The sequence below is a fragment of the Bactrocera latifrons genome, unplaced genomic scaffold, assembly GCF_001853355.1.
Source record: "Bactrocera latifrons isolate USDA-ARS-PBARC rearing strain unplaced genomic scaffold, ASM185335v1 scaffold_31, whole genome shotgun sequence".
Classification (NCBI taxonomy): domain Eukaryota; kingdom Metazoa; phylum Arthropoda; class Insecta; order Diptera; family Tephritidae; genus Bactrocera; species Bactrocera latifrons.
In genome coordinates, this window is record NW_017536741.1 from 594,588 (window position 1) to 622,441 (window position 27,854).

The following is a 27,854-nucleotide window of genomic DNA, read 5'->3' on the forward strand; positions in this document are numbered from 1 at the left end:
AAAATCTGGGTTTCAGCGTTCTTCAAACAGCAGTTACATTTCAGCGGGTAAATTGAGAACTAAAAGTTCTTTAAAAAACTATAAGACAAGGCGGTTTAATATTTGTGGCACCAATACTCTTACCAGATCTGTATCTTATATCTGTATATGTTCATAATACAGAATTCAGCTGAAAATATTCAGTTTGCGAGTTTGTGGGTACGGCTGCATTACTTAGCAACCAACTACATTTCAAGTTTCATGCACTAAAAATGTTTTTTCTCTTTTTAAAAATTTGGGGTCATATCAGCACTAATTCCTTTTTCAGCCCTTTTCTCTGGAAACTAATCAGCACATTAGACATTTTTCTTTGATGTTTTGAATTTTGTCCTTTGTTAATCGCCGCAAATTACGAGCAGTTGCGACTTTTCTTAAGCTCTTTCCATTTAATTTCTTAATTTTTACGTATTTTCCGTGGTGCTTCCAAAAGTTTTTCGACGCCGGTTGTTTGTCGCTACACAAAATGCTGCCAGCTTTTGTTCGCATTGCGCAAACGATTTTGGTGAGCGGAGGGTCGGGTCAGTTCTTTTTTGTTTCCCATTGTTATGTTTTGCTTTTCAAGATTTCTGCTTTGGAAACTTTGCTGCTGCCTTTGAATTTTAAGGCGTTTATTGGCAGAGAATGCATACCTTATTTTTTGAAATGAAAGAGTCTGAAATATTTTGCAGCTTTTAAAATAGTTCTTATGTTCACTTCCTGCTTTAAAATTGGCTTGTGTGCCTTTCAACTTTCAATAGAGGAGCGAATAGTAAATGAAAGCGAAAATGTATGGCATAACGTGTTTGCGAGCTCAAGGAGCATTCAGCTGTTTTTACTTTAAACGGAAAAATTTAAAAATTTTTACAAATAAATGGATTTTTAAAATGCATATTCTTGAAAATGTCGGAATTTGCCAAACATCAGTTCTCTATATGCACATATGTATGTATGTATGTGGGTGTGTAAGTCAGTGCGTATCAATAAGGAGTAAAAGCAAAAATTAACTCCCATAAAAATGAAAGAAATGTAAGAATGTATTCAGAATAACAAAATTGAAGTAAATTCAAAAAAAAAAAAAAAAAGGAAAAAGTGTAAAACAAAAGACCTTATTCCGCTAACATGTGCGCTCGTAAAAACATAAATTTATGATGCTATTGCATAATACATAATTTCCAGTTATAACTGGGCGGGCGAAGCGGTGAAAGGGCGCAAGCTGACGATTGGGTTGTGAGAATGCCGGAGTGAAGCGTAGTGCTGGTTCCTGCATATATACATATGTACATATATTCAAATAGATATATACCAACTCACTCTTAAGCTCATGCATTCATTTATTCATATGCACATATGTATGCGTGAGTGTGTTTGTGTGTATTGTTATAGCCGCGCGTGTGCGAATATTATTTATACTGTGCACTAGCAGCAGCCGAAAAATTACTTTCGAACATTTTCGCAATAAAATCAAAATTTACTGCCGTACACAAAATGAAATGAGCTACATGGCAACAACAACAAAAATAATATTCACAATAAATAAATACGTGTACATACACAACTGAATATGCCTTAGTTTTGTACGTACAACACCTGCAGTTTTATTCATTTGAAATGTGTTATAAAGCCTGCGACTGAAAATACTTGTGACACATCGACAATTGAGGCATATCTAGGTAAAAATTCTGTCACTTACAAGTACATCCCCTGTAATGCCACGTGATGGCGGAGAAGCAATAGCATTTCCGTCAAATGGTTGTGATTATTAAAAAATACTTGCCTGCGTTTGAAATGACACCTTATATTAAGTATAATTAGAAGTTTGATTTGCTTAAGTCTGTCATATCATATTATCATGGAATGTGAAATATTTTCAGAGCGGAAAGTTACTCATACGCCATGCGCACCCGCCGTGTATGTGCTAAATGTGTGAATCACTGGCAAACTTTCTTCTTATTTATTGACTTAAGAACTATCTAACCATTCCAAATGAGTCCAGATTAGCGTTCCAATTATTATAATTTTTTTTATATCTGCTGAAATGAAATCGAACCATTTCTGAAGCGAATGGTAACAAAGAGACAAAAAGTAGATCAAATATGACAAAAATGAGCGGAAGATCATGGTCCAAGCGTGGTGAAACTCAACAAATGGTCGAAAAGTCTAAAATGACGTCTCGAAAGGTTATGCTGAGTGTTTGGTGGGATTGCAAAGGAATCATCAATCATCCACTATGAGCTGATCCAGCCTGGTCGAACGATTGATTCTACATTTTAATGTCAATAAGTGATGAGATTGAAGCAAGCAATAGAAAAAACGGCCAAAACTGATCAACAGAAAGGGCTTCGTCTTCCAACAGGACAACGCTAGACCACACACATATTTTATGACTCGGCAAAAACTGGAAGAACTTAGCTGGGAAGCTTTGATGTATCCACCAAATAGCCCTGACCTTGCACTATCGGACTACCATTTGTTTCGGTCAATGCGGAACTCGCTTAATGGAGTAAAGTTGGCATCAAGAGAAGCCTGTTAACATTACTTTTCGCAGTTTTTCGACGAGATACCTGAAAAGTTTTACAGTAATGGAATAATGTCTCTAGCGAAAAAATGGCAAAAACTGGTCGACCAAAGTGGGACATATTTGGGTCATTAAAGTTCAATATAAATATAAAAAAAAAAAATAAGTTCAAAGTTGGTTAGAAATACGAACTATCCCAATATGCGGATCCCAGTTCCTATTGCGAACTTCTTACCGAAAATATCGGTCAACCTGTCAGATGTACTATTGTTCTACTAAATTCGAAAAAACTTTCTTTGATGCTTGAAAGTTGCGAGAGTATAAAATGTCCGTTTACACCCGAACTTAGCTCTTCCTTACTTGTTCTATTTATTATTTAAGCTATAAATGTTCCGTTTATTTTATGTAATTTAATTTTTTTTAAATGCAATTCATCTTCGAAATATTTTAAGCTGCAACGAAAGGAGCATAAGATAACGGCACACAACACATTAATTTATTCATTCGTGCGGCCTTTCGAACGCATTCATTCATTATTTGTTGATAGAGCTTGCGTTCGCTGCATAACAACGACGACAACAACAAGAACAACAAGAACAACAATACCATAATCAACAATCAGTCAACGCGGTCTGATCTAGTTTGCTAGTGTGTTGTTCTTGCTATTGCTGTTGCTGTTTTTGTTTGTCGTTTTGCCACAATGGCCTTCTTTCATTAGCGTCAGCGCTGTCGTCGTGTCAAATTTATGCGCATTCGCATTCATGCACATTCGCTTACAGCCAGCAGTTGGAGCATTGAGCTTTCGAAGCGCAGCGGCACTCGCTCCGCAACAACTTGCCGCCAATCGCTTGCGCTCATTAATTATGATTATTGATTCGTTTCCACATGAATGAATGGGGATAATTATTAAATTCCCATCATTGGCGCAAAGTCAGCATTGCTTGTCTCTGTGTATGTGTGTGTGTGTGTGTGTGCGCCTCTGTTTGTATAGTAGGTACAAAACACAATAAAAACAATGCCCATTATGTCTGCAATAAAAGTCGCCACCGACACCGCCACCGCCACCACTAGTGCTGCTCAGTTTCAGCTCCACTTCACACTCGCCGCGAAGCAGGCAGGCAAAGCAAGCGAACAAAGCATTTCACACATTTGGCGGCAAATGCGAAGCCACGCTATCGCTCTGCGCTCCGCTGTCGACGGCTCCATGTCATTGACCATACCGGCAACATTAATTAAATACTACACACGTATTTGTTGTATGCTTGTGTCCAAATGTTAGCATGTAGCTGAGCAACAACAGCAACGCGGGAACCGTTGTCAACGTCACAACAGCGTTGTTGTTGTGGTCCGATCTAGTAATTTGTTAGCAATTTGGCTACCGCGCATTCAAATGGACGGACATACCTGCCGCCCAATTCATCGTAGACAGCAAACAATGTGCTAATGGCCAAATACGCGGTGTGTGTGTCTTCGTATATGGCAGGCGCTGAAATAATCGTTTTGAAAAGTGTTGACAACAACAACAATAATGAGTTTCAATACCCGCTTGGGCCGTATTAATTTATGACTTTGCATGAAATTTTTATTACCGTTCGGTTTTTTTTTGTTGTATTCAACATCGAATCTATGTATGTATGCGCCATCCAGCTCACAGCTGCTCTTAAACACGTGCCAAAATAGATTTGATTGCTTTCGCTGAACACGTACGCACATATTATGCGGGAATATACAGATGTAGGTGAATTTAAATTAAATAAAACTTGTATGTATGTATATTAGAGTGGGTCGATTTACAGGGAGCCAAAACAAATTAAAAATATCATTTATGTGGGGAAGTCTTCTACGTATCATGGGTCTGAAACTGGTTTGGAGACTGCGATTTTTAAGGCGAAGTATGTACGTGAACTAGTCTCTCAGTTTTTGAGATATCTCACTGAAACCTTGGTAAGCTAGCTGTTCACAAGAAAGGCGGTGTGAGCCGAGGCGTTTTCGTGGTGCAACTTCCAATCGATTGATCCTTCGTCTGAGTCTCTTGGGGGCTTCCAGGTAAAACTTGGAGTTGACGGTTCTTCTAGGAGGAACAAATTTTTGGTGGACGATGCCATTGATGTCAAAAAAGCCGCCGGCGTGTGCCTCCAGGTGCTCGGAGGCAACTGACCAGCCGCTCGTTCGTTAACTGGGAACGCCCGCTACCGAAGCCAGTCGGTGCGCGCTATCAGACTGTTACTTTCCGGACAAACCTTGTAACTTCACGAAATTTGAAATGGGTTACTGTCTAAGAAATATTACAATCATCGAAGAAATTCTTCAGATTCAAATCACAACGCGGCTTTAGAGTCATCTAAGCATTGGCCAGACAATATGACTGCCTTTCTTATATAGGTTCACTGCCAACCGGACCACTATGGCGCATAGCCGCCATATAAAAGAACGATCTCTTTTATAAGAAACCTGGGAAGAGTATTATAGCTTCAGTGCATACGAAGCTAATTTTTTGTCTTGTTAATACTTCTTTTAAGCTCGTTTAGACTTTCTGTTTTAATTACAAATATTTTGTTTCATTAAATACACTAAATTATTTTTGTGTTTGTTTTCATTTTGTAGGCACCTGCCCATCCACCTACTTTACATGCACTGATGGCGGTTGCATCCCCATGCGCTGGAAATGCGACTCTAAGAACGATTGTGCCGACGGCTCTGATGAACCGAGTGAATGTGGTGAGTTTTGGAAGATCGGATGTGTTGTAATTTTGTCCTGTAAATGTTGTAAATAGTCCTGTCTGTTTTCACCCTTTTTATAAGTCTTCTTTAGAAACTGAAAATGCTGAAATATTCGCTTTCCGTTGACCAAATTTTAACCTTCTTTGTTCTAAAATTGCAGTGAACGCCTCCAAATGCAATGAGGGCCAATTTCAATGCACGCGTTCTCACAAATGTATACCCAACAATTGGGTGTGTGACAGCGAATATGACTGCGGCGAATTCGATACATCCGATGAGACAAATTGTGAGTATCGTTGATATTTGCCAAAAAGATACCAAAATATTTAATTTCTTAATAACTCAACGAAAAATAGGTCACAGCGATGAACAGAAATGTCTGCCATACCAGAGCGAGTGCAACAACGGTGTGTGTCTGGAGATATCGCGTTTTTGCGACGGCACCTGGGATTGCGACAGTGACGAGCTGAAGTGCGGTAAGTTGGCGAATGTTGAAAAACACGAAAGCAAATACAAAAATCTGGCATAAATAACCAGCAGCTGCGCTCTCGCTCTCTAACCTTTCCAGATAAACAGGATGCAGAATGTGCGCACATCAATTGTTCCTTCAATTGCAAGTTAACCTCGCGCGAGGGTGCTACTTGCTATTGCCCACCGGGTCAGGTGGCCGTCAACGGCACCCAGTGCGCGGATTTCGACGAGTGCGGCGTGGAGGGCACCTGCGACCAGCTGTGCCGCAACACGCCCGGATCGTTTGAGTGCAGCTGTGTGTCAGGCTATTCGAGGCAAAAGAATCGCTGCTTGGCAATAAATGGTAACAAAACAAAAGCAGCAACTTGCAGTCTTTAATTCGTGCGATTTTTTATTTATAGTGCCGCCTAGTGAAAACGCTTCGCTGGTATTTTTCACGCAAACTGATATGCGGAGGGTCGACAGCAATGGTGAGCTACAGGACCATTTTGTGTCCGGCGAAGTGTCCGCCATTGAAATATGGCATCGCAATCGAACGGTATGTGCTATGTACTCCAGCGCTTGGACGACGGTGAGTATGCGCTGTCATCGCATCGATGATCTGAATGCCAATTGGCTAATGCCGTTGCCGGCAATGGTCGCCAGCATGCATTGTAAGTACCATTTGCATGTCTCGTCAACATAAGCCAGTATTAACATTTTACTCATATGCAGCCATTGATAAGTTACTCTTGGACTGGATATCGGGTAACTGGTATTTTCTCAACAATGAGTTGAGCGTCGTGTTTATGTGCACGAATTCTATGCAATACTGCAACCTACTGCTGGAGGATGTAATGAACCCATCGTCATTGGTTTTGGACCCCACCAAAGGGTAGGCAACATTTTGTGCGGTTTTATTATATGTCCATATACATATATATCTGACTCTCTCTACAGTTTTCTATTTTTTACCGAATGGAGTCCCAGTTTGTCTCGCGTTACGCTCGACGGACGCAATCGCACCATTTTGGTTTCCACACAGATTTACTATCCCAGTCGCATGACATTGGATTTACCCAATGAACACATTTACTGGATAGACATCTATAAGGATTTTATAGAGCGTGTCGATTACGAGGGCCGTAACCGTTGGGCCATGAAGAAAACCGCAGACGTGAGTAGTCCTTTGAACAGCAAGTTCTCTCTTTTATGAGAGGAGTAACAATTAAAAGTGAAACAAAATTGCTTACCCTTTCCAATTTATGCAGACTCACGTGGTCCTGAAATCCTTGCACGCCGTGGAAGTGTTCGAGAACACCGTATACATAGCGCCTTGGGTTGATACAGTTATTGTGAAAATCAACAAATTCACACTAAAAGCTGAGGAAATCGTGAAGGACGCAGAGAGACCATATGATTTTCGTGTATTCCATCGGCAAAAGCAGCCTGAAGGTAAATTTCTTTTCTGAATAAAAAATTTTCAAAGCGGTTCAAAATACCGAACTTTTCAATTTACTATTTTGATTTCACTTCGAAACTTCGCTGGTCGTTTTTCTCTCCAGTGGCGCATCAATGTCGTGATAACAATGGCGATTGCAGTCAAATTTGTGTGCCATTATGGACGAAGAATTTCGCCACCGCCCAATGCCAGTGTACCGCCGGCTATAAATTACGCAACCGCACGGACTGCGTACAGCTTAACAATAACAAATTCCTGCTTTACGCCAAGGAACGTTTGTCCAGCATCACCGGTGTCTCGTTGAATGTGCTGGAGGTGCAACAGTTGCTCAAACGAAACGAGCACGCCGACGCCATTGTGCCGCTATATAATGTAACCAGACCGCAGAGTATCGACGTTAACGTGCGTGATAAATTGATATATTTCGTTGTTATGAAAGCGTGAGTATTGTTGTGCTCCTCTAGCGGTCCAATGCTGTGGGAGTGCGGGCCACATTCGAAAATTGCTAAATCGTTTGCTTCGCTTGCAGCTCGAGTTATGTGCTCTACAGCCACTCCATTGTAAGCGGAAAACGCACAGTGCTGACCAATGGCAGCGGCAGCTCCTCGATCTTGGCATACGATTGGATCGCACAACACATGTACTGGGGTGAGGGGAATTTATTGCGTGTTGCGCCCATCAAAAATATGAGCAACATTTTCACATTGCCGCTAGGCGAAATGCCCATGTGAGTGGACACGTTGCATGGCTACTACTCCTTGTTTCCTTACAAATAAAGTATTAATGTGTATTTTCATATTTTGTCTAAACAGCTCTTTGGTGCTTCATCCCGCCGAGGGCATGCTGTATCTTAGCGCTTGGATAGGCGATTCGAAGGGGAAAATCTATAGCGCGTGGCTGGATGGAACGCACAGAAAGGTGCTTGCTGAGAGTGTGAAGGATATGCCCATGTCGTGGCCACTCAGTTTGAGCATCGATCGCAGAGGCAAAAAAATATACTGGTATGTTTGTATGTTCCACTAACATCGTATATGCGTGTATCTATGCAACTAATTCGGGTTTCGAACTCAAAATCAGGTGTGATGTGAAAACGAATAGCATAGAACGTATGAATGTGGATGGAACGCAGCGCACCATACTCTTTAAAGACGCCGAATATCAACCCATATCGGTGGCATTTCATAACGGTGTTGTTTTCTGGGCGGATAAGAAGAAGGGTACTATACACCGATTCACCGTGAACTCTCACACCGTTAAGACAGCAGCGAAGGGAAGGTAAATATGAAAAGATAACAACGCAATTATGTATAAGTATTAACATTTTTAAACTCCACTCAGTCAAATGGGCGTGCATCTTTTGGAACGTGGCGATACAACACACCTTAAAGTTTACGACGCCGACAGCCAGCCAGCCACGGTTGCCTTGAACGCATGTGCCACATCAAATTGCCCTGGCATTTGTTTGAACACTCCACAAGGTCCAGTCTGCCGTTGCCCGGATAATTTCACGCTCAACGCCAATGGCCTGCAGTGCATTCCCCAAATGTTGTTAAGTGAGCCGACGGACAACTGCACTTCGGGTTTTCAATGCATTAAATCGAAGCAATGTGTAAATACGAAGGACGTGTGCGATGGATTTGACGATTGCAATGATGGCAGTGATGAGAGCAGCGAACCGAATGGACCGTGCAACATCAATAAATGTGACTTGAGTTTGCATTTTGTTTGCAATAATCGTTGTTATCAACGCGCGCTGCTATGCAGTTCCATTGTGTATTGCAAAGACGGAACCGATCAGCAGAATTGTGAGACGCACACTTGTAATAGCAACGAATTCACTTGCGCAAAAAGCGGAAAGTGCATCCAGTTGTCGTGGGTGAATGATGGCATGGCAGATTGTGGTGAGTGTATTGAATATAAACTGAAAAGTCTTTTGATTGATGGGCGTGTACTGCACAAAATAGGTCCAGATGACTCTTCGGACGAGATGACGGATTTTGATTTGGAAGAAAAGTGTCCAGAATTCGATTGCAAAAATGGCAATTGCCGACCATTTTCCGACGTTTGTGACGGCATAGATCAGTGCGGGTAAGGTTTTCCACTACTATACGGCTATATGTTACGACTCCATTTAAATGTTAAAAAAATATTCTCTGAACTGGCGTTTCTTTTTCATTTCGCTGCAGCGATAATTCTGACGAGCGTGGTTGCGAGTTTGAGTGTGGACGAGATGAGCACTACTGTGTACCAATTGGCTGCTATGGCGAACTGCACATGTGCGACGGTATACAAGACTGTGTTGACTTTAGTGACGAAGCCAATTGCAATGAAACAAAGAGTGACAATCATCCAATCGATTTGGGCGACGTACATGCCTGTGGCAGTAAGGAGTTCGGTTGTACAGATCCGTTTGAGTGCATCCCGGAGTTTTTACGCTGCGATGGTATTTCACACTGTTTCGACAAGTCAGATGAACTCAATTGCACAACATTAAATGCTTCCCGAGCCGATTTCAATGAGACAATATTTTCATGCGAGCCACCCGATCGCCTCTGCGCGGTGTCGAATAAATGCATTACTGTTCACCAGCTGTGTGACGGCAACATCGACTGTGAAGACACGACCGATGAAGGGTTTTTTTGTGCCGACAAAATGTGCGACAAGACGAACGAATGCTCGCACTATTGTCACAACGCGCCAGAGGGTTTCGTGTGTTCGTGTCCGCCACACATGTTCCTGCAGCCAAATAGGCATCGCTGCAGCATGCAGCATGCGTGTGAACATTGGGACACTTGCTCGCAAATTTGCGAAATTGTCGGCAAAGTATACGAATGCAAATGCCACGAAGGCTATGATTTGGAATACGATCGCTTTAGTTGTAAGAGCACCGCTGTAGATGAACCCTATGTTATATTTACCAATCGCCAAGAGATACGTGGTGTCAATTTGAGGAAGTCGGTGGTGAGCAACTTCTATACGTCGCTACGTAATACGATAGCTTTGGACTTTCTATACAACAACGAGTCGGTACAGATTTTTTGGACAGATGTAATTGATGACAAAATATATCGCGGTTATTTGGTGGGCGAAAGTTTGCGAAAAGTGGAGGCTGTAGTGCATTCAGGCTTATCCACCACCGAAGGCTTGGCGGTAGATTGGATCGGCATGAATCTGTATTGGGTCGATTCGAATTTGGATCAGATCGAGGTAGCTAAGTTAAATGGTAGCTTTCGGCGTACTTTGGTCGCCGGTGCGATGGAGAGCCCACGCGCTATCGCATTGGATCCACGTGAAGGTCTTCTTTTCTGGACTGATTGGGATGACAATTTTCCTCGTATCGAACGTTGTTCGATGGCAGGTGAATACCGACGCACAATATCTACTACGTCTCAAGTGTCAGCTGGCTGGCCAAACGGTCTGACATTGGATTACACACAGAAGCGTGTGTATTGGGTGGATGCTAAGTCGGACTCAATATCAACCATCAAGTACGACGGTTCTGATCATCATTTGGTGGTGCGTGATAAGGACATATTATCGCACCCCTTCGCGATATCTGTATTTGAAAACTACGTGTACTGGACGGATTGGCGGACAACATCTGTAATACGGGCCAACAAGTGGAACGGTTCGAATATACAGGTAATACAACGTACACAGACACAGCCCTTTGGCGTACAAGTGTTGCACTCAAGTCGGCAACCGAGGGGCGAGAATCCCTGTGGCACTAATAACGGCGGTTGTTCGCATTTGTGTTTGCTGACGTAAGTAAAAGAGTATTAATGAATTTCTGTCAATTTGCTATAAGTTATCACTTTTCTTCGTTCAGTGTTAAAAAAGGTTATAAATGCGAATGTCCGCACATAATGCGCTTGGATCCTGCAGACCTTCGCACTTGCGTACCCAATGAACAGGTGCTGCTCTTTATAATGGGTGACGAGATACGAGGCATTGATTTAATGCAGCCTAACCATCACACCATACCCACCATACGGCAATCCCCACAGGCAAGTTATAAACAAAATTAGTAAGAATAACAAATTTGATGGAGTTTACAATTCTTCAGGTACTTGCGCCCCAACGCATTGACTTTACTGTCGATGACAGCCGAATTTATTGGTCCGACATACAACTGAATGAAATCAAAACAGCTGGCATTTCAAATGGACTTATCGACACCATTATCAACACTGACATACACAAACCGTATGGGTTCGCCATTGATTGGATAGCACGTCACATGTATTTCTCGACCGGCAAAACGAAGTGCCAGATACTGGCGAGCAATTTGAAAGGCGAGTTTGTCACAGAAATACACAGAGATCTCAATTTGGTGGAGAGCATTGCTTTGGATCCAGCTAAGTATGTTAGCCGACGCATTATTAAAAAGAAATAAAACCGTTATTACAACATATTGCATGTATGTGTTTTGTAGGGGAAAAATGTATTGGATACACTCTGAACGAGACTCAGAACTGTGGCTAATTGAGCAGAGCAACTTAGATGGCTCTTCCCGCAGCGTTGTTTTCCAATACAACAAGACTTTGTTGAGCTTGACGATGGACTTTGATTCACAGCGTTTGTATTACGTCTACGACAATTCCGGCATTGCATACTACGATATTGTGCGAAAGATAATGGTTGAAACATTGCAATCAAGTGAAATTATGACCATAAGCTCTGTGACGGTTTATAATGGCTCCATATATTTTCCGGAAAACATACAAAGTGCTATAATGAGTTGTGGAAAAGATTCTTGTCACAACATGACCAGTGTGCGCACAAATACAAGTGAGTCCACAATTTTGTCTCCAACTACTGATTTATACATTTGTTTTTGTATTGCAGAAAGTATTCAATCTTTGAAGATGTTTTACTCGGAGGCACAAACCGGCACGAATACCTGTGCAGGCCCACAACGAGGTGGTTGCGAACATCTTTGCTTGGCTATATCATCTACAGAGCATGTCTGTCGATGTTCTATCGGTTATGATGTACTCAGTACAAATACTACCCGCTGTGTTGGAAAATCTGAATTCATATTCTATTCAAATCACGAACTCAAAGGAATCGAACTCTACGATCCCAACACACCAGACATACAGCTTGAGGAGAAACCAGTGAGTAAACAACTAAGCACTCTCGATACTTAAAACTTGATTTCGTTTTTCAGGCCTTAGGTCCGATTTCCCGAATTTCTCTGGCCACTTATATTGACTACGATGTGGATAAGGACTATTTGTATTGGGGGGATAGTGAACGTGGTACGATCTCGCGTATAAAACGCGATGGTACACAGCGATTTGATCTATTACCTGCCATCGACACCACTGACCCTAGGCAGCAAGATTGGTTAGGCGGTATCGCTGTGGACTGGGTGGCTGGAAATATTTACTGGAGCGATATGAAGCGAAATCTAATTGAGGTTGCACGGCTTGACGGCTCCCACCGCCATGTGGTTGTCTCTAGTGTAGAGACACCGACGGCATTAGCTGTTGATCCTGTTCAGGGCTTACTATTCTATGTGGGTAGCGGTATTATTGGTCGAACGGGGCTAGATGGCAGCCAATCATTTATACTGGTTAATCAAACTGGCACAGTTAGCAATCTTATTTTGGACATTGACGCCACCAAAGTATATTGGTGCGACAGTGGTTCGAATAGCATCATGAAGGTGGACTATGATGGCAACCTGAAGACGCCGCTACTCAATCACAGTCTTGACAATCCCGTGGCGCTAGCTAAAATTGACGACTATCTGTATTGGGCAGATAATAATAACAATAAGGGCAGCATAAAAGTGGCTCCGGTGTCGAATTTATCGGATTTCAAGGATATACTCAAATCGGAGGGAAATGCACTAAAAGATTTAAAGATTTTCTCGCGGCGTGTGCAGAAAGGTACAAACATGTGCGCAGAAAACAATGGCGGTTGCGAGCAATTGTGTCTATTCAACGGCACTAGCGCCATATGTGCCTGCTCTCACAGCCGAGTAACAGCGGATGGTTCTTCCTGTGAGCCATATGATAACTTTTTACTGTTTTCTTATCGCAGTACCATCGAGAGTATACATATGACAGATCATACCAACAAAAATGGACCAATTCATTCGGTGCATAACACTACATTTATGAGAAATGTTATAGCTTTAAGTTACGATTACGAGAACAGCGTCATATTCTATTCGGATGTACAAATGAGCACAATTAATTCGGTACAATTCAATGGCAGTAGAAATCAGGTATTGGTAAGCCATCAAGGACGCGTCGAAGGCCTCACTTACGATATCGTGAACAAGATGCTCTTTTGGACCTCGAATAACGATGCGTCTATACGTAGTTTGGAGCTGGACCATGTTAGTGAGAATGCCGATAACAATACGCAGTTTGTGAAACGAATATTGATGTTGAATTCTAATGATAAACCACGTGGCATTGCAGTAGAACCTTGCATGGGCATGATTTATTGGACGAATTGGAACGAAGAGACCCCTTCCATTCAACGCGCGTATGTTACTGGTTATGGTATCGAGTCCATAATACGTTCGGACGTAAAAATGCCGAATGCGCTTACGCTAGATTTCGATGAGCATAAATTGTACTGGGCCGATGCACGGCTTGATAAAATCGAGCGTGCTAACTACGATGGTACCCATCGTACTGTCCTGGCGCATTCCACACCAAAGCATGCTTTTTCAATGGCAGTTTATGGCGACTTGCTCTTCTGGACGGATTGGGTGCTACATGCCGTTGTACGCGCAAGCAAATACTCAGGCGCGGATGTGGTCTTCTTGAGAGAGAATATCGATCGACCGATGGGAATTATCGCAGTGCAAAACACCACTATCAATTGCGACTCGAATCAGTGCAAAATATTGAACGGTGGATGCGAAGATGTGTGTATACTAAGTAAGAATGGAACGGCCAGCTGTCAGTGCTCAAGAGGCACTTTGGCACCGGATGGACGCCGTTGTTTACTTTTGCCAAATATGAACTGTGATAAGAATCAATTCTCATGTGTATCTGGCGAATGTATTCCCTTAGAGTTGACGTGCGACAATATTACACATTGCCTCGATGGTTCAGACGAGCGCCGCAGTTACTGTATACTAAGAGAGTGTCCAGCACGTTTCTTTATGTGCAATAATCATCGCTGTATACCGCAGAATCAAACATGTGACGGCATACAGCAATGTGGTGATGGCTCAGATGAGTCGGAGCTGGTTTGTAAGTGTGAACCCGATAAGTTCCGTTGCAATAGTGGTGAGTGCATCTCCATGCGGTTTGTTTGTGATAATGTACGTGACTGTAAGGATTTTAGCGATGAGAAACACTGTCCGCCGCGAGAATGTCCCAGTGGGGACGTGCTATTTCAGCACTGTGCTAACTCAACGGCTTGCTTCATGCCTTCTTGGCGATGTGATGGGGACAATGACTGTCCGGACGGTAGTGACGAAATGAATTGTGAAAATGTGCATAAGGTGGCCTGTGGACCTGGTCAGTTTCAATGTCCTAATGGGTTGTGCATAAATGATAAATGGCGTTGTGATGGTGAAAACGACTGCAAAGATGTCAAAGGCGGGTTAAGTGCCGATGAGATTGGTTGCAAGACGCAGTGCCGTAAGAATGAGTTCCATTGTGGCAATACATGTATACCAAGTAGTTGGCAGTGTGATGGCAAGCCGGATTGTGAGGATGGTTCAGACGAGGGTGCACAGTGTCCGAATAGAGCTTGTCGACCACATTTCTTCCAATGCAAGTCGTCTGGACGTTGTATACCACAGAAATGGGTATGCGATGGTGAACATGATTGCCCAGCACCAGGTAGCGAAGATGAGGGTAAGCATTGTGCAGCCGGATCGGTACCACAGGAAATCGATTGCTTGCCACCGTCTTTTCTCTGTTCGAATGGCATGTGTTTGGAGCGTCAATATGTTTGTGATGGGGACCACGATTGTCCTGACGGAGATGATGAGTATGACAATTGCGAACCGTTCCTGCAAGCGCAAATCTGTGATAATTCCACAGAATTCCAATGTCGCGACTTGCAATGTATTTCCAAAAATCTTACATGCGATACAAAACCCGACTGTGCGGATGGCTCCGACGAAGATGCACAACTTTGCGCCCACTCACATAACTTCTGTCAAGGACCCGATGACTTCCGTTGTAGGAATGGCGCCTGCATTTCCACAGATTTACTGTGTGACGGGCGAAACGATTGTGCCGATTTCACAGATGAGGAACTCTGCAATGTAGACGAATGTGCTATTCCCGATCTGTGCGAGCATAAATGTGTGGATAAGGTTATTGGTTTTGAATGTCAATGCAACCCTGGTTACAAGCTGCTTGCTTCCAATCAACATTTATGTGACGATATAGATGAGTGTGCTGAGCAACATCCTTGCTCGCAGATCTGTATAAACACATACGGCTCCTACAAGTGTTTGTGCGGCAAGGGCTATGAATTGGTGGACCACAACACATGTAAAGCCACAAGCAACGAGACTGTGAAGTTCATTTTTGCTAATCGCTACTATATTCGACAAGTGGACATGCGTGGTAATGGCTCCATACTCATTCACCAGTTGTCTAACGTGGTCGCCTTGGACTTCGATTGGGAGACGAAGTGTCTTTATTGGTCGGATGTGACGTCAACAGTGGGCATGATAAAGCGATATTGCCCTGCTGAAAACAAAACAAGCACATTACACCAAGCGATGGTGAAGAATCCAGATGGATTGGCCGTAGATTGGGTTGGTAAGAATTTGTATTGGTGCGACAAAGGTTTAGACACGATCGAAGTCTCAAAATTAGATGGAAAATATCGTCGTGTACTAATCAATGAAAATTTACGTGAACCACGTGGTGTTGCATTGGATCCCTTCAATCGTCACATATTCTGGTCAGATTGGGGCGATAATCCACACATTGGCAAAGCCGGCATGGACGGATCTAACCCGCGTATGATAATAAGAGAGAACTTGGGTTGGCCGAATGCACTCACCATTTCCTTTGAAACGAATGAACTTTTTTGGGGTGATGCGCGTGAAGACACCATTTCTGTATCCGACTTAGATGGTAAAAATGTACGTCTATTGCTAGCGCGCAGTATTAATCCACAATTAAACTTGCACCACATTTTCGCCATCGCTGTGTGGGAGGATAAAATATATTGGTCCGATTGGGAGACCAAGTCAATTGAATATTGTAACAAGTATAACGGGCAAAATTGCTCCACGCTTGTGACTATCATTCATCGGCCAATGGATCTACGAGTCTACCATCCATACAGGCAACAGCAGCCGTCAACACCCAATCCTTGCCTAACAGCCGGTTGCGCTACACTCTGTTTGCTATCACCGGAGGCGCCGCACTACAAGTGCGCCTGTCCGAACAATTTCGTATTGGGCGAAGATGGCAAATCATGTCACGCCAATTGTACAGCGGCTCACTTTGAATGTGCGAATACGTATAAGTGTATTCCTTTCTACTGGAAGTGCGACACGCAAGACGACTGTGGCGATGGCAGCGATGAACCGGTCACTTGCCCGGCATTCCACTGCGATCCAGGACAGTACCAATGCGATAATAAGAAATGCATTTACCCTTCAGCTATTTGTGATAACGTCAATAACTGTGGTGATGGTTCGGATGAGCGTAATTGTGAGAAATTCACTTGCTTCGAGAATTACATGAAGTGCGAGGCGTCGACGAACACGAGCGCATTCTGTATAAGCAATGGAAAGAAATGCGATGGTGTCAACGACTGCCCGAATGGCGAGGACGAGACTGGATGTACACCGCTAGTCTGCAATAAAGAGCAGTTTCAGTGTGGTAATAATCGTTGTGTGCCATATGTGTGGGTATGCGATGGAGACACCGATTGTGCGGACAAATCGGACGAGGAAGGTTGTGACTTGGTTACATGTGAGCCAAGCGATTTTCAGTGAGTCTAAGCATACCGGCAAACACAAGTACTTGACATTTTTATAATTTTTGATTTTCAGATGTAATTCGGGTCGGTGCATACCGATGGCTTGGCGTTGTGACGGCGAGAATGACTGTCCGAATGGCGAAGATGAACCACCGACCTGCCTTTCGTCGAAAGAGAGCTGCGATCCCACCTACTTCAAGTGCAATAACTCGAAATGCATACCTGGACGTTGGCGTTGCGATTATGAGAACGACTGTGGCGACGGCAGCGATGAGTTGAACTGCCAAATGCGCAACTGCTCCGAAAGTGAATTCCGTTGCGGCACTGGAAAGTGCATAAAGCACGACTATCGCTGCGACGGTGAGATCCATTGCGATGACAGCAGCGATGAGATCAACTGCAACATTACATGCAAGGCGAACCAGTTCAAATGTGCCGCATTTAATACTTGTATAAATAAGTAGGTGCCTCTGCAGCTTTAACGAATCGTTATGCTTATAAATTATACTTTTCACACCTTAGACAATATCAGTGTGATGGTGATGACGATTGCCCGGACGGTTCGGACGAGGTGAATTGCACTTGTCCAGCCAATTATTTCACATGTACCAATGGCAAGTGCATAATGTCGAGATGGAAGTGCGATGGCTGGGACGATTGTACTGACGGTAGTGATGAAAGCATCGCCACCTGTGCGCACGAGCATTGTCACGCCAATGCTTTCAAGTAAGTGCTAGATAGAAAATCTGCAATGGCAAAGCACATCTTATATTGTATGCATTCATAGGTGCTCTAATTTGAAATGTATACGCAAATCAGCGCTATGTGACGGTGTGAATGACTGCGTAAATTCTGAGGATGAGTCAGATGAAGTTTGCGCCGCGCTACCGAAGTGTAGGCACGATCAATTCCAGTGCGAGAATGATGATTGCATATCCAAAGCGTTCCGCTGCGATGGCCAATATAACTGTATAGATGGTTCGGATGAAATGAACTGCCAGCCACCGGTTTGTGGTTTTGGAACATGCTCACAGATCTGTATTGAGAAAAAAGCCGGCCACTACAATTGCAAGTGCACGGAGGGTTATCAGAAAGGATCAAAGAAGAACGACACATGCTTGGCTTCAGGTATGTTCATTAAGCTCCTTATTAAGGGCAATAATATTTTGTGTTTATTTAAAAGTAACATAAACTGTTTTATATGTTGTAATTGGTGAAGGTCCTGAACAAATACTTTTACTCGCCTCTGAACAAGAGTTCCGTTTCATTTTGCCTGCAAAACAAGAGGGCACCACTGTGGTGGGTTTCTTCCAGACAGATAGCTTAAAAATTGATGTTTTTGACATACTTATCCGAACGAAAGATACACTCCTCTTCTGGATTGACTCGCATCATGGCAAAGTGCATACTATGAAAATTGCAACGCCGCATGCTGAAACGGGTACGCGCATGCGCAGAGATCTGAAGGAGTTGACGGCTTTTAATGTGAGCTTTAATACTACGTTAAATGGTACTTCAATTAATATTTAATGTTTTTTCTACGCAGATACCTGATCTGAACGATCCCAAGTCACTAGCGGTGGATTGGATTACTCAAATGGTTTATATAATAGATTCGCGACATAATCAAATTATTGCTACGGATATCGATGGTAAGAAATATGTCTCATTGGCGTCGACCGGCATGAATCCCACCGATATTGTACTTGAGCCGGAATCACGTATTATGATATGGTCCACACTGGAAAATGGCATTTTGGTGGCATCACTCGATGGTACAAACAAGAAGAGTTTGGTCGAACGCGATGTTGGCTGGCCCATTAGTTTATCGATTGACTATCCAACCGGCCGCTTGTATTGGGCTGATTACCGCAAAGGCACCATCGAGACATGCAGATTGAATGGCAAAGATCGAAATGTAGTGCGCCGATTTTCGAACAAAGGTACGTATATAACTGCGAATTGTTATGCTGTGTGCACATTTCCCGCATACATAAATATATTTACAGAAAAGCCACAGAAAATTGATGTCTTTGAGGACTATCTATATATAAAGTTGTATGATCAAAGCATTATTAAAATGAACAAATTTGGTGTGGACAACGGTACATATTTGCTAAAAGGATATCGCTCATCGGATATTGGTATATTGCACCCACTAAAACAAAATCGCAACAGTAAGTACCATCTAATACACATACACACATTCATAAATTACGAGACCTTACAATTTCACCTCTCTGTTATTGTTTTAACCTTCACCTTTCATGAAATTGCAGTCACAAATCCCTGTGCGAAAGAACCATGCAAAATGAAACGTGCGCTCTGCATACTTTCCTCAGAGGCCCGCAATGGGTTCGCCTGCAAATGTCCCAACGATCTGATAATGGTGGACGATGAGTGTAAGGCACATAGTGAGGTTCCCGATTATTGTCCTCTAAGGTGTAATCTCGGTACTTGCAAAGTGATTGATCATGTGCCGAAATGCATCTGTCAGCCACAGTTCGAGGGAGAGCTTTGTGAGCACTCTCGTTGTTCTGGCTACTGTTTAAACTATGGCCTGTGCACGGTGGCACCCCAGCTGCCCGGCTCGTCCGAGCCACCACCATTGAAATGTAGCTGCACTCCTGGCTGGTCCGGGCCGCGTTGTGAGACTTCGGTACCGGAATGCCAGAGTCGCTGTCACAATGGCGGTTCGTGCCTCATCACAGACGAAGGTATGAAATGTACCTGCCCGGAATTGTATGTCGGCGAACAATGTKAGCATTGCGTGAATTTGACCTGTGCCAATGGTGGCATCTGTCGTGAAACTCTGACTGGCACCACACAGTGCGAATGTCCGGATGGGTGAGTACACATGCTTAATGACTATAAATCGAACATTACTAAACATGTTGCCTTACTTATTTCTACCAAATAGTTTCACTGGCAAGCGTTGCGAGGTGAATGTTTGTGATGGTTTCTGTAAGAATCAGGGAGTTTGCAGCATTGGCACCAAAGGTGGCCCACAATGCCAATGTGCAGTTGGCTACTACGGCGAACAATGTGAATCCGACTCTTGTCAGACATACTGCTTGAACGGGGGCGTATGCACCGAACGGGATCAGCGCTTGATGTGTAGCTGCGGTGAGCGCTTTGAAGGCGAGCGCTGCGAAACCGACTTGTKCAAAACTGCAATACCACCACACTGTAAGTAACGGTCTTTGGCGCAACATCTTATGTTTCCATATTAAATGACAAAATATCACAACTGTTGTAATTGGCTTTAAAATAGTTTGCGATGAATCTGAATTGCCCTCACGTAATCCCTGCACTGGCATCATATGCCAGAATAGCGGCACATGTCACGTTATCAAAGGCATGGCCATGTGCAACTGCACCGATCAATGGAATGGCGAGTTTTGTGAGGTAAGCACACTCTTCCACATATACATAGATACATATGTGTGTTTGTACATACAAATATGAGCTAATTGCGTTTACTTTTGCAGCGACTAGTGGCTGAGGAGAATCCCTGCATCGGCTATTGCAGGAATAGCGGAGTTTGTCATTTGGATGCGTATACTGTGCCACATTGTAGTTGCATTGGAGAATGGGAGGGTGATGACTGCAACACGCCGCCGAAATGCGTCAGCAGCTGTGGCGTTTGCCGCACCGGCAGCTCAATTAATGAATGCCTGTAAGTTTGCAGCAGCTTCAAACTCATTTCAATTATTGATTTACGCATTTATTTCATGACTTGCAGCTGTTCGAGCGGTAAAATCACGCCATGCTTGGCCGAAAGTGCGGACAATGTGAATATCGAGCGGCAGCAAGGGCAGGAACACACAGCGAATGTACTATCCATACTAGCGGTGGTGCTGTCTGTCGCCATATTACTACTAACGCTCTTCGGGGGAGCGATATATTTCCTTAAGTTAGTGTTTACAATTAATACCACCACAATTATTTTATTTTAAGTAAATATTATATAGTTAAATTTTAGATCTTAACTATGCACACTTACAGACATACATACAACCATATATATTAATATGTAATTTGTCTCTTATTAAACATTTACAGGAAACATCGCATATCACAGCCATTTTCACATGCACGTCTCACCGATAACGTGGAAATAATGCTTACGAATCCAATGTACAGAGGCGATGCAGACGAGGCGCCAGCCTTCGTACACGAAGACGACAAGGTAGCATTGCACAATGAAAATAAGTCACTTTTCTTTCAACACTTCCTCTTTACAGGGTAATTTTGCGAATCCTGTGTATGAGTCCATGTATGCGGATGCAATTGTCGAGCCGGCGGCGGTGGTTGAGAATGTTTTGAGTACGGCCCCGGATGAGCGCAAGGGCTTGCTGCAGCACTCACACGACGACACAAGCACACCAGATATTCTTTGATGATTAACCACGAACGAAGTGTGTTAAGCTGGCGATTGCCACAATCGTATAGTTTAGAAATGTAAGAAAAGCTAAATGCTATGTAGCACCAAGAACCTTCACAAGCAGCCATTTTGAATAGCACATTTACGAACACACTGCTATTTATACAAACATACATGTAAAGGACTGATAGCGTAAAGATTTTTTTTGTATTTATTAGTTTTTCATGTGTAAAATGCCATTTTCTCAATTAGCGTGATTAATCGGTTTAATACAGAGGTGTGGAGTTTTAGCGTAAAAATGTCAATAACAAATTATAGGATTAATTTAACGGATTCATTGTACAATCAGTCACAGTGTGCAGTGCATATTGAAGCAAAATGTAATGTAAATAGCAAATAACGAATAAGCTGGTGTTAGTCGAGCTTAAAAATAGCATATCAACGCCAGGCATTTATTTGTATGTATGTAGTTAGTAACTAAGGAATTACAAGGTAGGTGTCTGAAATTGTATATTATATTTTGTATTTTACGTTTTAGTTCTTCGTTGAAAAACGAACGCCGTAGTTAAGCCAATGACGAGGTAGCTAAATAATCGATATTTATGTAACGAATAACTGAAATCTCTTTCTATTTGCTTATGTTCATTTTCTTACTTATTTATTTATTTATTTTTGTTTTTATATTTCATATTTTATGCACCAAAGCGTTAAAATTTTTAATTCTTCACAGAAAATTTAAATCGTATAACATATGAAAGATATAACTGTAACGTACATACATACATATGTATAGCAAACTCAATGGGTGTGTTCAATTAATACAAGTAATAGTGCCATGCCTTTTGAACGATTTTTGTTGAAGCTTCACTAATGAACTAGTCTAAATTTCGTACAGCTAGCTATGTTCTGAAAGAGCTCTTTAAATATATGTACATATACGTATGTTTGTACAATTGGTGCATTTATATACAATTGAGTAAGGTGTTTAGGTAGCCACATACCTGGAATATTCCAAAAAAAAAAAAAAAAAAGCATTTTATTGTAAATAACTCCAAAAATGAATGAAGACTTTTATATGTCATTACCTGTAAGTTGAATTTTTATTTTAATACAAATGACTGTTTACTTCTTCGTAGACTAGAATCGATAACGAATATGTTTAAAGACTTTAAATAGGTACTAATATACATACATATATAATATACAACATATTTACTGATTAAGAAACGAACAAATGCTTGCATTTAGATGAAATCGTGAGATTCTTCAATAGTTTTAAGTTTAAATTTACAAATATGCACACATTACTATGTACTAAGCTATAAATGCTCACATACATGCATATGTATGTATGTATGTATATATGGATGTTCGATTTTTGAGTAGGCAATCGGCCAGTGCGGTAGGAGTGCAGTATGTTGTACCGGTGTTAACTGGTACATCACCACCAACTACTAAACTCACTAGTTGCTCACTGGTATTTAGTTGTTGTAAATTAAGTAAAACAATGACGTTCTAAAAACGAATGAAAGTGCACTAAGAAACAAACATACATGTATACATGCACATGTTCTCCTTTTGTAAATTAAAAAGCGAAATAAAAGTTTTCGAATTTCCCAAAAACGCTCAGTTTATTGCTTTTGATCACCAAACAATTTTTGAAACTTTAGTTAACTGTAGGGTGAAATAAACTGCGATAAAAATTTCCACAGGCAAAAGTTTCAGTTGCGAGCGAATGGTAACGGTTATATTAAAGGTGCCACTCACTACTCGGATATTAAAGAAAAAATTGTATTGTTTTATGAAAATAAGCAGACTCGCTGGCTGTGCTAAAAGATACGATTTTTTTTCCTCTAATTATAATTTGATAAATTATTAGTGCTGAGAAACGCAGTTCTTCTTCTTCTTTAGTGGCTTAGGCACCGCTTACGCGATTATAAACGAGTTCTCCTTTTCATTGGGGGCGTTTTTCACGTGGCGGGTTCCAAACCCAGCTCTCAACCCTGGGCAGAGATGGGTCGTCTTCTCACTTTAGCTCGTCTTCAAACGGATGTTCTTTGGCTACACCCAGAGGATACTTAGACCGGAAGTCGTGAACTGCTTGAGCTATATGCAACAGAATCGTTTCTGGCCACTCACAAATGAATAGTAATCAGAGAACTTTCCTCACTTGCGTGAACTTCTACACATGACTCCATCGTCTAGAACCGCAATTCTTCTTCTTAATTGGCGTAGACACCGCTTACGCGATTATAGCCGAGTTAACAACAGCGCGCCAGTCGTTTGCTTCCTTTCATTGGGGGTGTTTTTTACGTGGCGGGTCCCAAACCCAGCGCACAACCCTATGTAGGGAATATTTCGCCTTCTCACTTTAGCTCGCCTTCGAACGGATGTTCTTAGGCTACCCAGAGGATACTTGGTCAAAGACCGGAAGTCGTGAGCTGCTTGAGTCATATGTAAAAGAATTGTTTCTGGCCATTCCCAAGTGAATGGCGATCAGAGACTTTCCTCACTGGCGTGAACTTCTACACATGACCCCATCCTCCACTATCAATTACTACCAAAAAATTTTTGAATTAAATATTTTTAGCTGTCTTCGTTTCAACATTTCTCTGCGCGCTTCTACTATCTCGTCCAAACAAAAAAAAAAAAAAAAAGAATCTCCACTAAGACATGGTTATAACACGATTCCGCAAGCGTCAGAAGATATGTTAGCGTAGGATTGCAGCTTAAGTGTTTGAGCATTTGGTACAGTTTGTTCGTTTCGTCCCTCTGCAACGTTTGCTGAATCGAAGACAGCTTTTTTAAACGCTTGCTTCATATAGGGAAATACACTCCAAGTCTGTTCTAGTATAGCAAGTTCATTATGTATGTTTTGCTGTTGAGAAATATGCATGCATAGTTATATATGTATTTAAAATAAGCATCTAAGCTTTTCTCTATCTATTTGTAGATCGTTCGAGGTGTAACTTAAATTCTAATATACCTTATCAGTTCATTAACTTACATACAATGTATAGAGATTATAGTTCGTTTGACTTATGCAATCAATGCTAATCTGATCACAATTTGTAATAGATTCACCAGCCATTAATTTTAGTCGTTTCGTTTGTATCAACCAGTTACAACTACTTTCTAACTTTCGCCGTTTTTGTTTTATTTATTTTCATAGCGCTCTTATTGCAAACCCCGTTATATGTAGTTTTGATAATTGTTGATATGTTTGGTAAATAGGGAATTGTGCAACGTCAGCAAGCCTTTACTTTGCAGTAAAACAAAGAATGTGTAAATAAAGGGTAATCAGAGTACTAAAAATAATCGCTGTGAGCCGAGCTAATGTCAATAAACATACGGTAAACGTAGCTTAAATTGAGATATCGAATGATAAATTCAGGAAGCAGAAAATTGTCAAGCCATCGTGATCTATAAATAATGTATATGCATGTTTGATAACGTTACTCGAATATTTTACGATATAGGGAGGTTCAATAAATACTTAGCACCATGAGTAGATGATGTCAGCATTGCAATAGAAATTTACTACCCTATAGTACATTCTCTGAAACGTAGAAAAAAAGAGTAATATCTGTCGGTGATTAAATATTTATTTTTGTAAGAGAAATCTAAAAGAGACTAAAGTTCAGCATTTCGTATTGGCAGACCAGGGCGAGACAGCTGAGACAGGAAAATAAATCGCTGTTTGCCTTCAACGATAGGACTAGAGGAACTCGCTATCCAAAGTCTTCCTTATCAAACCTTTGTGTTTTCAGTAGTGAAGTTGGCTGCGAACTGTTATCTATATCCAGTGCCTTCGCAGCAAAGTTAAACAGCACAAACGTAAAATTCAAATCAAATAAAGAGCGTATATTTTATAAACTTTGTGATTTACATACTACATAAACCAATATATTATAATATTAAGGAATGTGTGTTTAGTTTGGATGGTTAGACGATAGTTCCACTGGTTTTTTTGCATTTGTTTGTTCTAGTTCTCCAGACTTCGTAATATTATTTTCACCTTCCTGTATGGGAAAGTAATCAATGATGAGGGCCACATCCTCAGGGCGGCAACAGAATATGTAGCCCAGCGTTGGTAGACGTCGCAAATTCCCAAATGTGCTATTTTTCAACCATTCAATTTCGTCACACACGTCCAACTCACAGAACTCATCGTGCGTTGGATTCGTCGCCTGTTAAAATCGAAAAGACACAGTATATTAATCAATGACATTTTGTTAGATTTCCGAATAGTCGGTAGTCTGGTTCGTACATAAGGTGAATTGTGAGCAATGACAACAACATCGTCCTTTTGCTCCTTATCTGCAGGAAACGGAGATTTTAAATAGGCCCAAATATACGCAGGCGCCGTGATTGCTATGCTATCTTTGTGTACGGCCACAACTTCTTGTTCGCAATTTCCCCGACCCGGAGGTGCTGTCATATTGCCGTAAGTGCCCATATGTACGAGATATTTTACGGAGCGTGTGCGTTCTTTCAAGGCATCGAGGAAGTGGCGCCAGTTATGTTGACGCAGTTGGCGCCACCAGATGGTATTGAAAATGTATGCGTGACTTTCCAGTTGACTCTGTAGGGGTTCGTCTTGCAATAAACTGGTAAAATCGAATTCGAAGGCATCGAAAAGTGTATGTGATTTGCGCAGCTTATCTCGGGTCACATTAAAAGTCTCTTGACTGGTATATATGTACATATTTGAATTGAAGTGCAAATCGGTTATAGAAAGCTACACGTGTTAAGTGTGTGAGTACTCACCTCATAAATGGGAAATACGTTTTGAGGCTGCGGACCTTTTGACCTAAGTCTATGGAAAGTTCATTTAGGTTCTTCATCTAGCGAAATTAAAAATGAAATTTGATGTTAAGTAGGGTATTGAATAGCAGATTAAACATATTTGGCACGTACCTCGTCTAAGACGATGGCCTCGCTATTCAATTGTGCTACGAAACTGACAAATTTCAATTTAAGGTAATCGATATCATAACAGATACCCGCTTTGATATCACTTGCTACCGTCTGGATCGGCGCACCGATAGCGTAGGTCATGTAATTCTCGCAATTCGGCAATAATGTTTTACTTTCATAAAGATCATAGTTCGTTTTAGATCCGCATAGAATAGTAATTTTTGTACTAAATGCGCTAAGAATTCCTTTTATGCCAATTTGGTTATTTTCATCACAATTGAATTCTGCGGTGTTTGAGGACAAAACCTGGTCGATTTTACTATCGTAGCCATATCTGTTGATAATAGATAATGCATTAATTTAGCGAGCACAGAATTGCTTTTTACACATCTATGGGTGCCTTCATATAGCGCTATCGCTGGTACTAACTTACCGCTCATCACGTTTCTTATAAACTAATCCCGAACTGCAGTATGCGGTAACGGATTCTCCGATATCTAGATGTATCGCGGATGCTTGTGCTTTGAAAATAACTTTTTTTGAACCAAAATTTTGCGCAAATAATGGAGCAGGACTTAGAATATCCAGTTGACATGCAGATATGACTTCACATCCGGTCGCGATCGCGAGTAAATATAAAAGGGTGAAGTGCGACATTATTGGCCTCACCACTTCGCTGATAATCTATAACTGAAATTAAATATTAAGCATACTCGTTCACATAAACGTAGGATATTATTGTGTATGTGTATGTGCGTATGGCGTGATTATTGAAGAGAAATTCGCGATGTATTGAGCATATGTGGAAAGCTACTCAAATGCGAACACAGAGCACACCAAATAGAGGGGGTTCCCCTGATCATATTCGTACGCTCATATATATTCATATATATGTTTGTATATAATTACGGACATTAGTAATATACGTGTACTCTGCTATTAAGCTGATACGTTGCAAACTTGTTTGTTTAACTCAACGTTTGAGCATGTGTATTTATTATGATACCCTGAACGGGGTATATTAAGTTGCTTGTAACTCCCGGAAGTAAACGTTGGAGACCCTGTAGAATATATAAATAATTGATTAGCATCATTTATCGATTTACTCATGTCCTTTGATCTTTCAGTCTATACATAGAATTTGTCCAGAAAGTAATTGAAGAAAGAACTGAGTCGATTTAAAAAAAATTTATTGAACCAAGCGTTACAATTCTTTAAAAACTTTCAAAATAGACCCTTCTGCGTTGATGCAGCGCTGCCAGCGCTGCCAGCGCGATTTCCCAGCATTGAAGGCGTCACGGAAGACATTATCCGGAATAGCCTTGAGAGCCGCGGTGCATGCTGCTGAAACATCTCTGTCACAGATGTTTCTCTGTCACAGATGTTTCTCCTGACAATCTAGGTGCTCGTTCTTGAGCTAGGAACGTCCTCTACCGAATCCAGTC

The 27,854-nt window shown here is 41.7% G+C and overlaps 2 protein-coding genes across 6 annotated transcripts in view; one reads left to right on the forward strand and one right to left on the reverse strand.

Annotated features, from left to right (window-relative positions):
- The window catches only part of LOC108970761 (low-density lipoprotein receptor-related protein 1), a 74,353-nt gene extending 51,369 nt beyond the window's left edge, over nt 1-22,984 (forward strand). For 3 of the 5 annotated variants that reach the window (XM_018936320.1, XM_018936321.1, XM_018936322.1), the window contains exons 3-34: nt 5,138-5,251; nt 5,415-5,540; nt 5,611-5,730; nt 5,823-6,068; nt 6,127-6,378; nt 6,440-6,599; nt 6,665-6,881; nt 6,976-7,159; nt 7,270-7,606; nt 7,696-7,893; nt 7,979-8,167; nt 8,244-8,441; nt 8,505-9,067; nt 9,131-9,254; nt 9,353-10,930; nt 10,996-11,173; nt 11,233-11,528; nt 11,602-11,957; nt 12,015-12,286; nt 12,340-17,114; nt 17,176-17,562; nt 17,625-17,828; nt 17,890-18,230; nt 18,322-18,587; nt 18,649-19,045; nt 19,112-19,949; nt 20,023-20,291; nt 20,377-20,510; nt 20,594-20,781; nt 20,848-21,018; nt 21,168-21,294; nt 21,350-21,505. In XM_018936320.1, the coding sequence (XP_018791865.1) occupies nt 5,138-5,251; nt 5,415-5,540; nt 5,611-5,730; nt 5,823-6,068; nt 6,127-6,378; nt 6,440-6,599; nt 6,665-6,881; nt 6,976-7,159; nt 7,270-7,606; nt 7,696-7,893; nt 7,979-8,167; nt 8,244-8,441; nt 8,505-9,067; nt 9,131-9,254; nt 9,353-10,930; nt 10,996-11,173; nt 11,233-11,528; nt 11,602-11,957; nt 12,015-12,286; nt 12,340-17,114; nt 17,176-17,562; nt 17,625-17,828; nt 17,890-18,230; nt 18,322-18,587; nt 18,649-19,045; nt 19,112-19,949; nt 20,023-20,291; nt 20,377-20,510; nt 20,594-20,781; nt 20,848-21,018; nt 21,168-21,294; nt 21,350-21,505 (13,961 nt within the window). Of the gene's footprint in view, nt 1-5,137; nt 5,252-5,414; nt 5,541-5,610; nt 5,731-5,822; nt 6,069-6,126; nt 6,379-6,439; nt 6,600-6,664; nt 6,882-6,975; nt 7,160-7,269; nt 7,607-7,695; nt 7,894-7,978; nt 8,168-8,243; nt 8,442-8,504; nt 9,068-9,130; nt 9,255-9,352; nt 10,931-10,995; nt 11,174-11,232; nt 11,529-11,601; nt 11,958-12,014; nt 12,287-12,339; nt 17,115-17,175; nt 17,563-17,624; nt 17,829-17,889; nt 18,231-18,321; nt 18,588-18,648; nt 19,046-19,111; nt 19,950-20,022; nt 20,292-20,376; nt 20,511-20,593; nt 20,782-20,847; nt 21,019-21,167; nt 21,295-21,349 lie in introns of all 5 variants that reach the window. The other 2 variants (XM_018936324.1, XM_018936323.1) reach the window with 2 other exon arrangements.
- A 2,343-nt stretch (nt 22,985-25,327) lies between these two features.
- LOC108970736 lies at nt 25,328-27,085 on the reverse strand. The gene is made up of 5 exons (XM_018936271.1): nt 26,843-27,085; nt 26,410-26,743; nt 26,260-26,336; nt 25,760-26,180; nt 25,328-25,679 (listed from the first exon to the last, which is right to left on the reverse strand). Exons 1-5 carry the CDS (start codon nt 27,064-27,066, stop codon nt 25,422-25,424), a joined length of 1,314 nt encoding a protein of 437 aa, XP_018791816.1. The 5' UTR covers nt 27,067-27,085; the 3' UTR covers nt 25,328-25,421.
- Nucleotides 27,086-27,854: the final 769 nt, after the last annotated feature.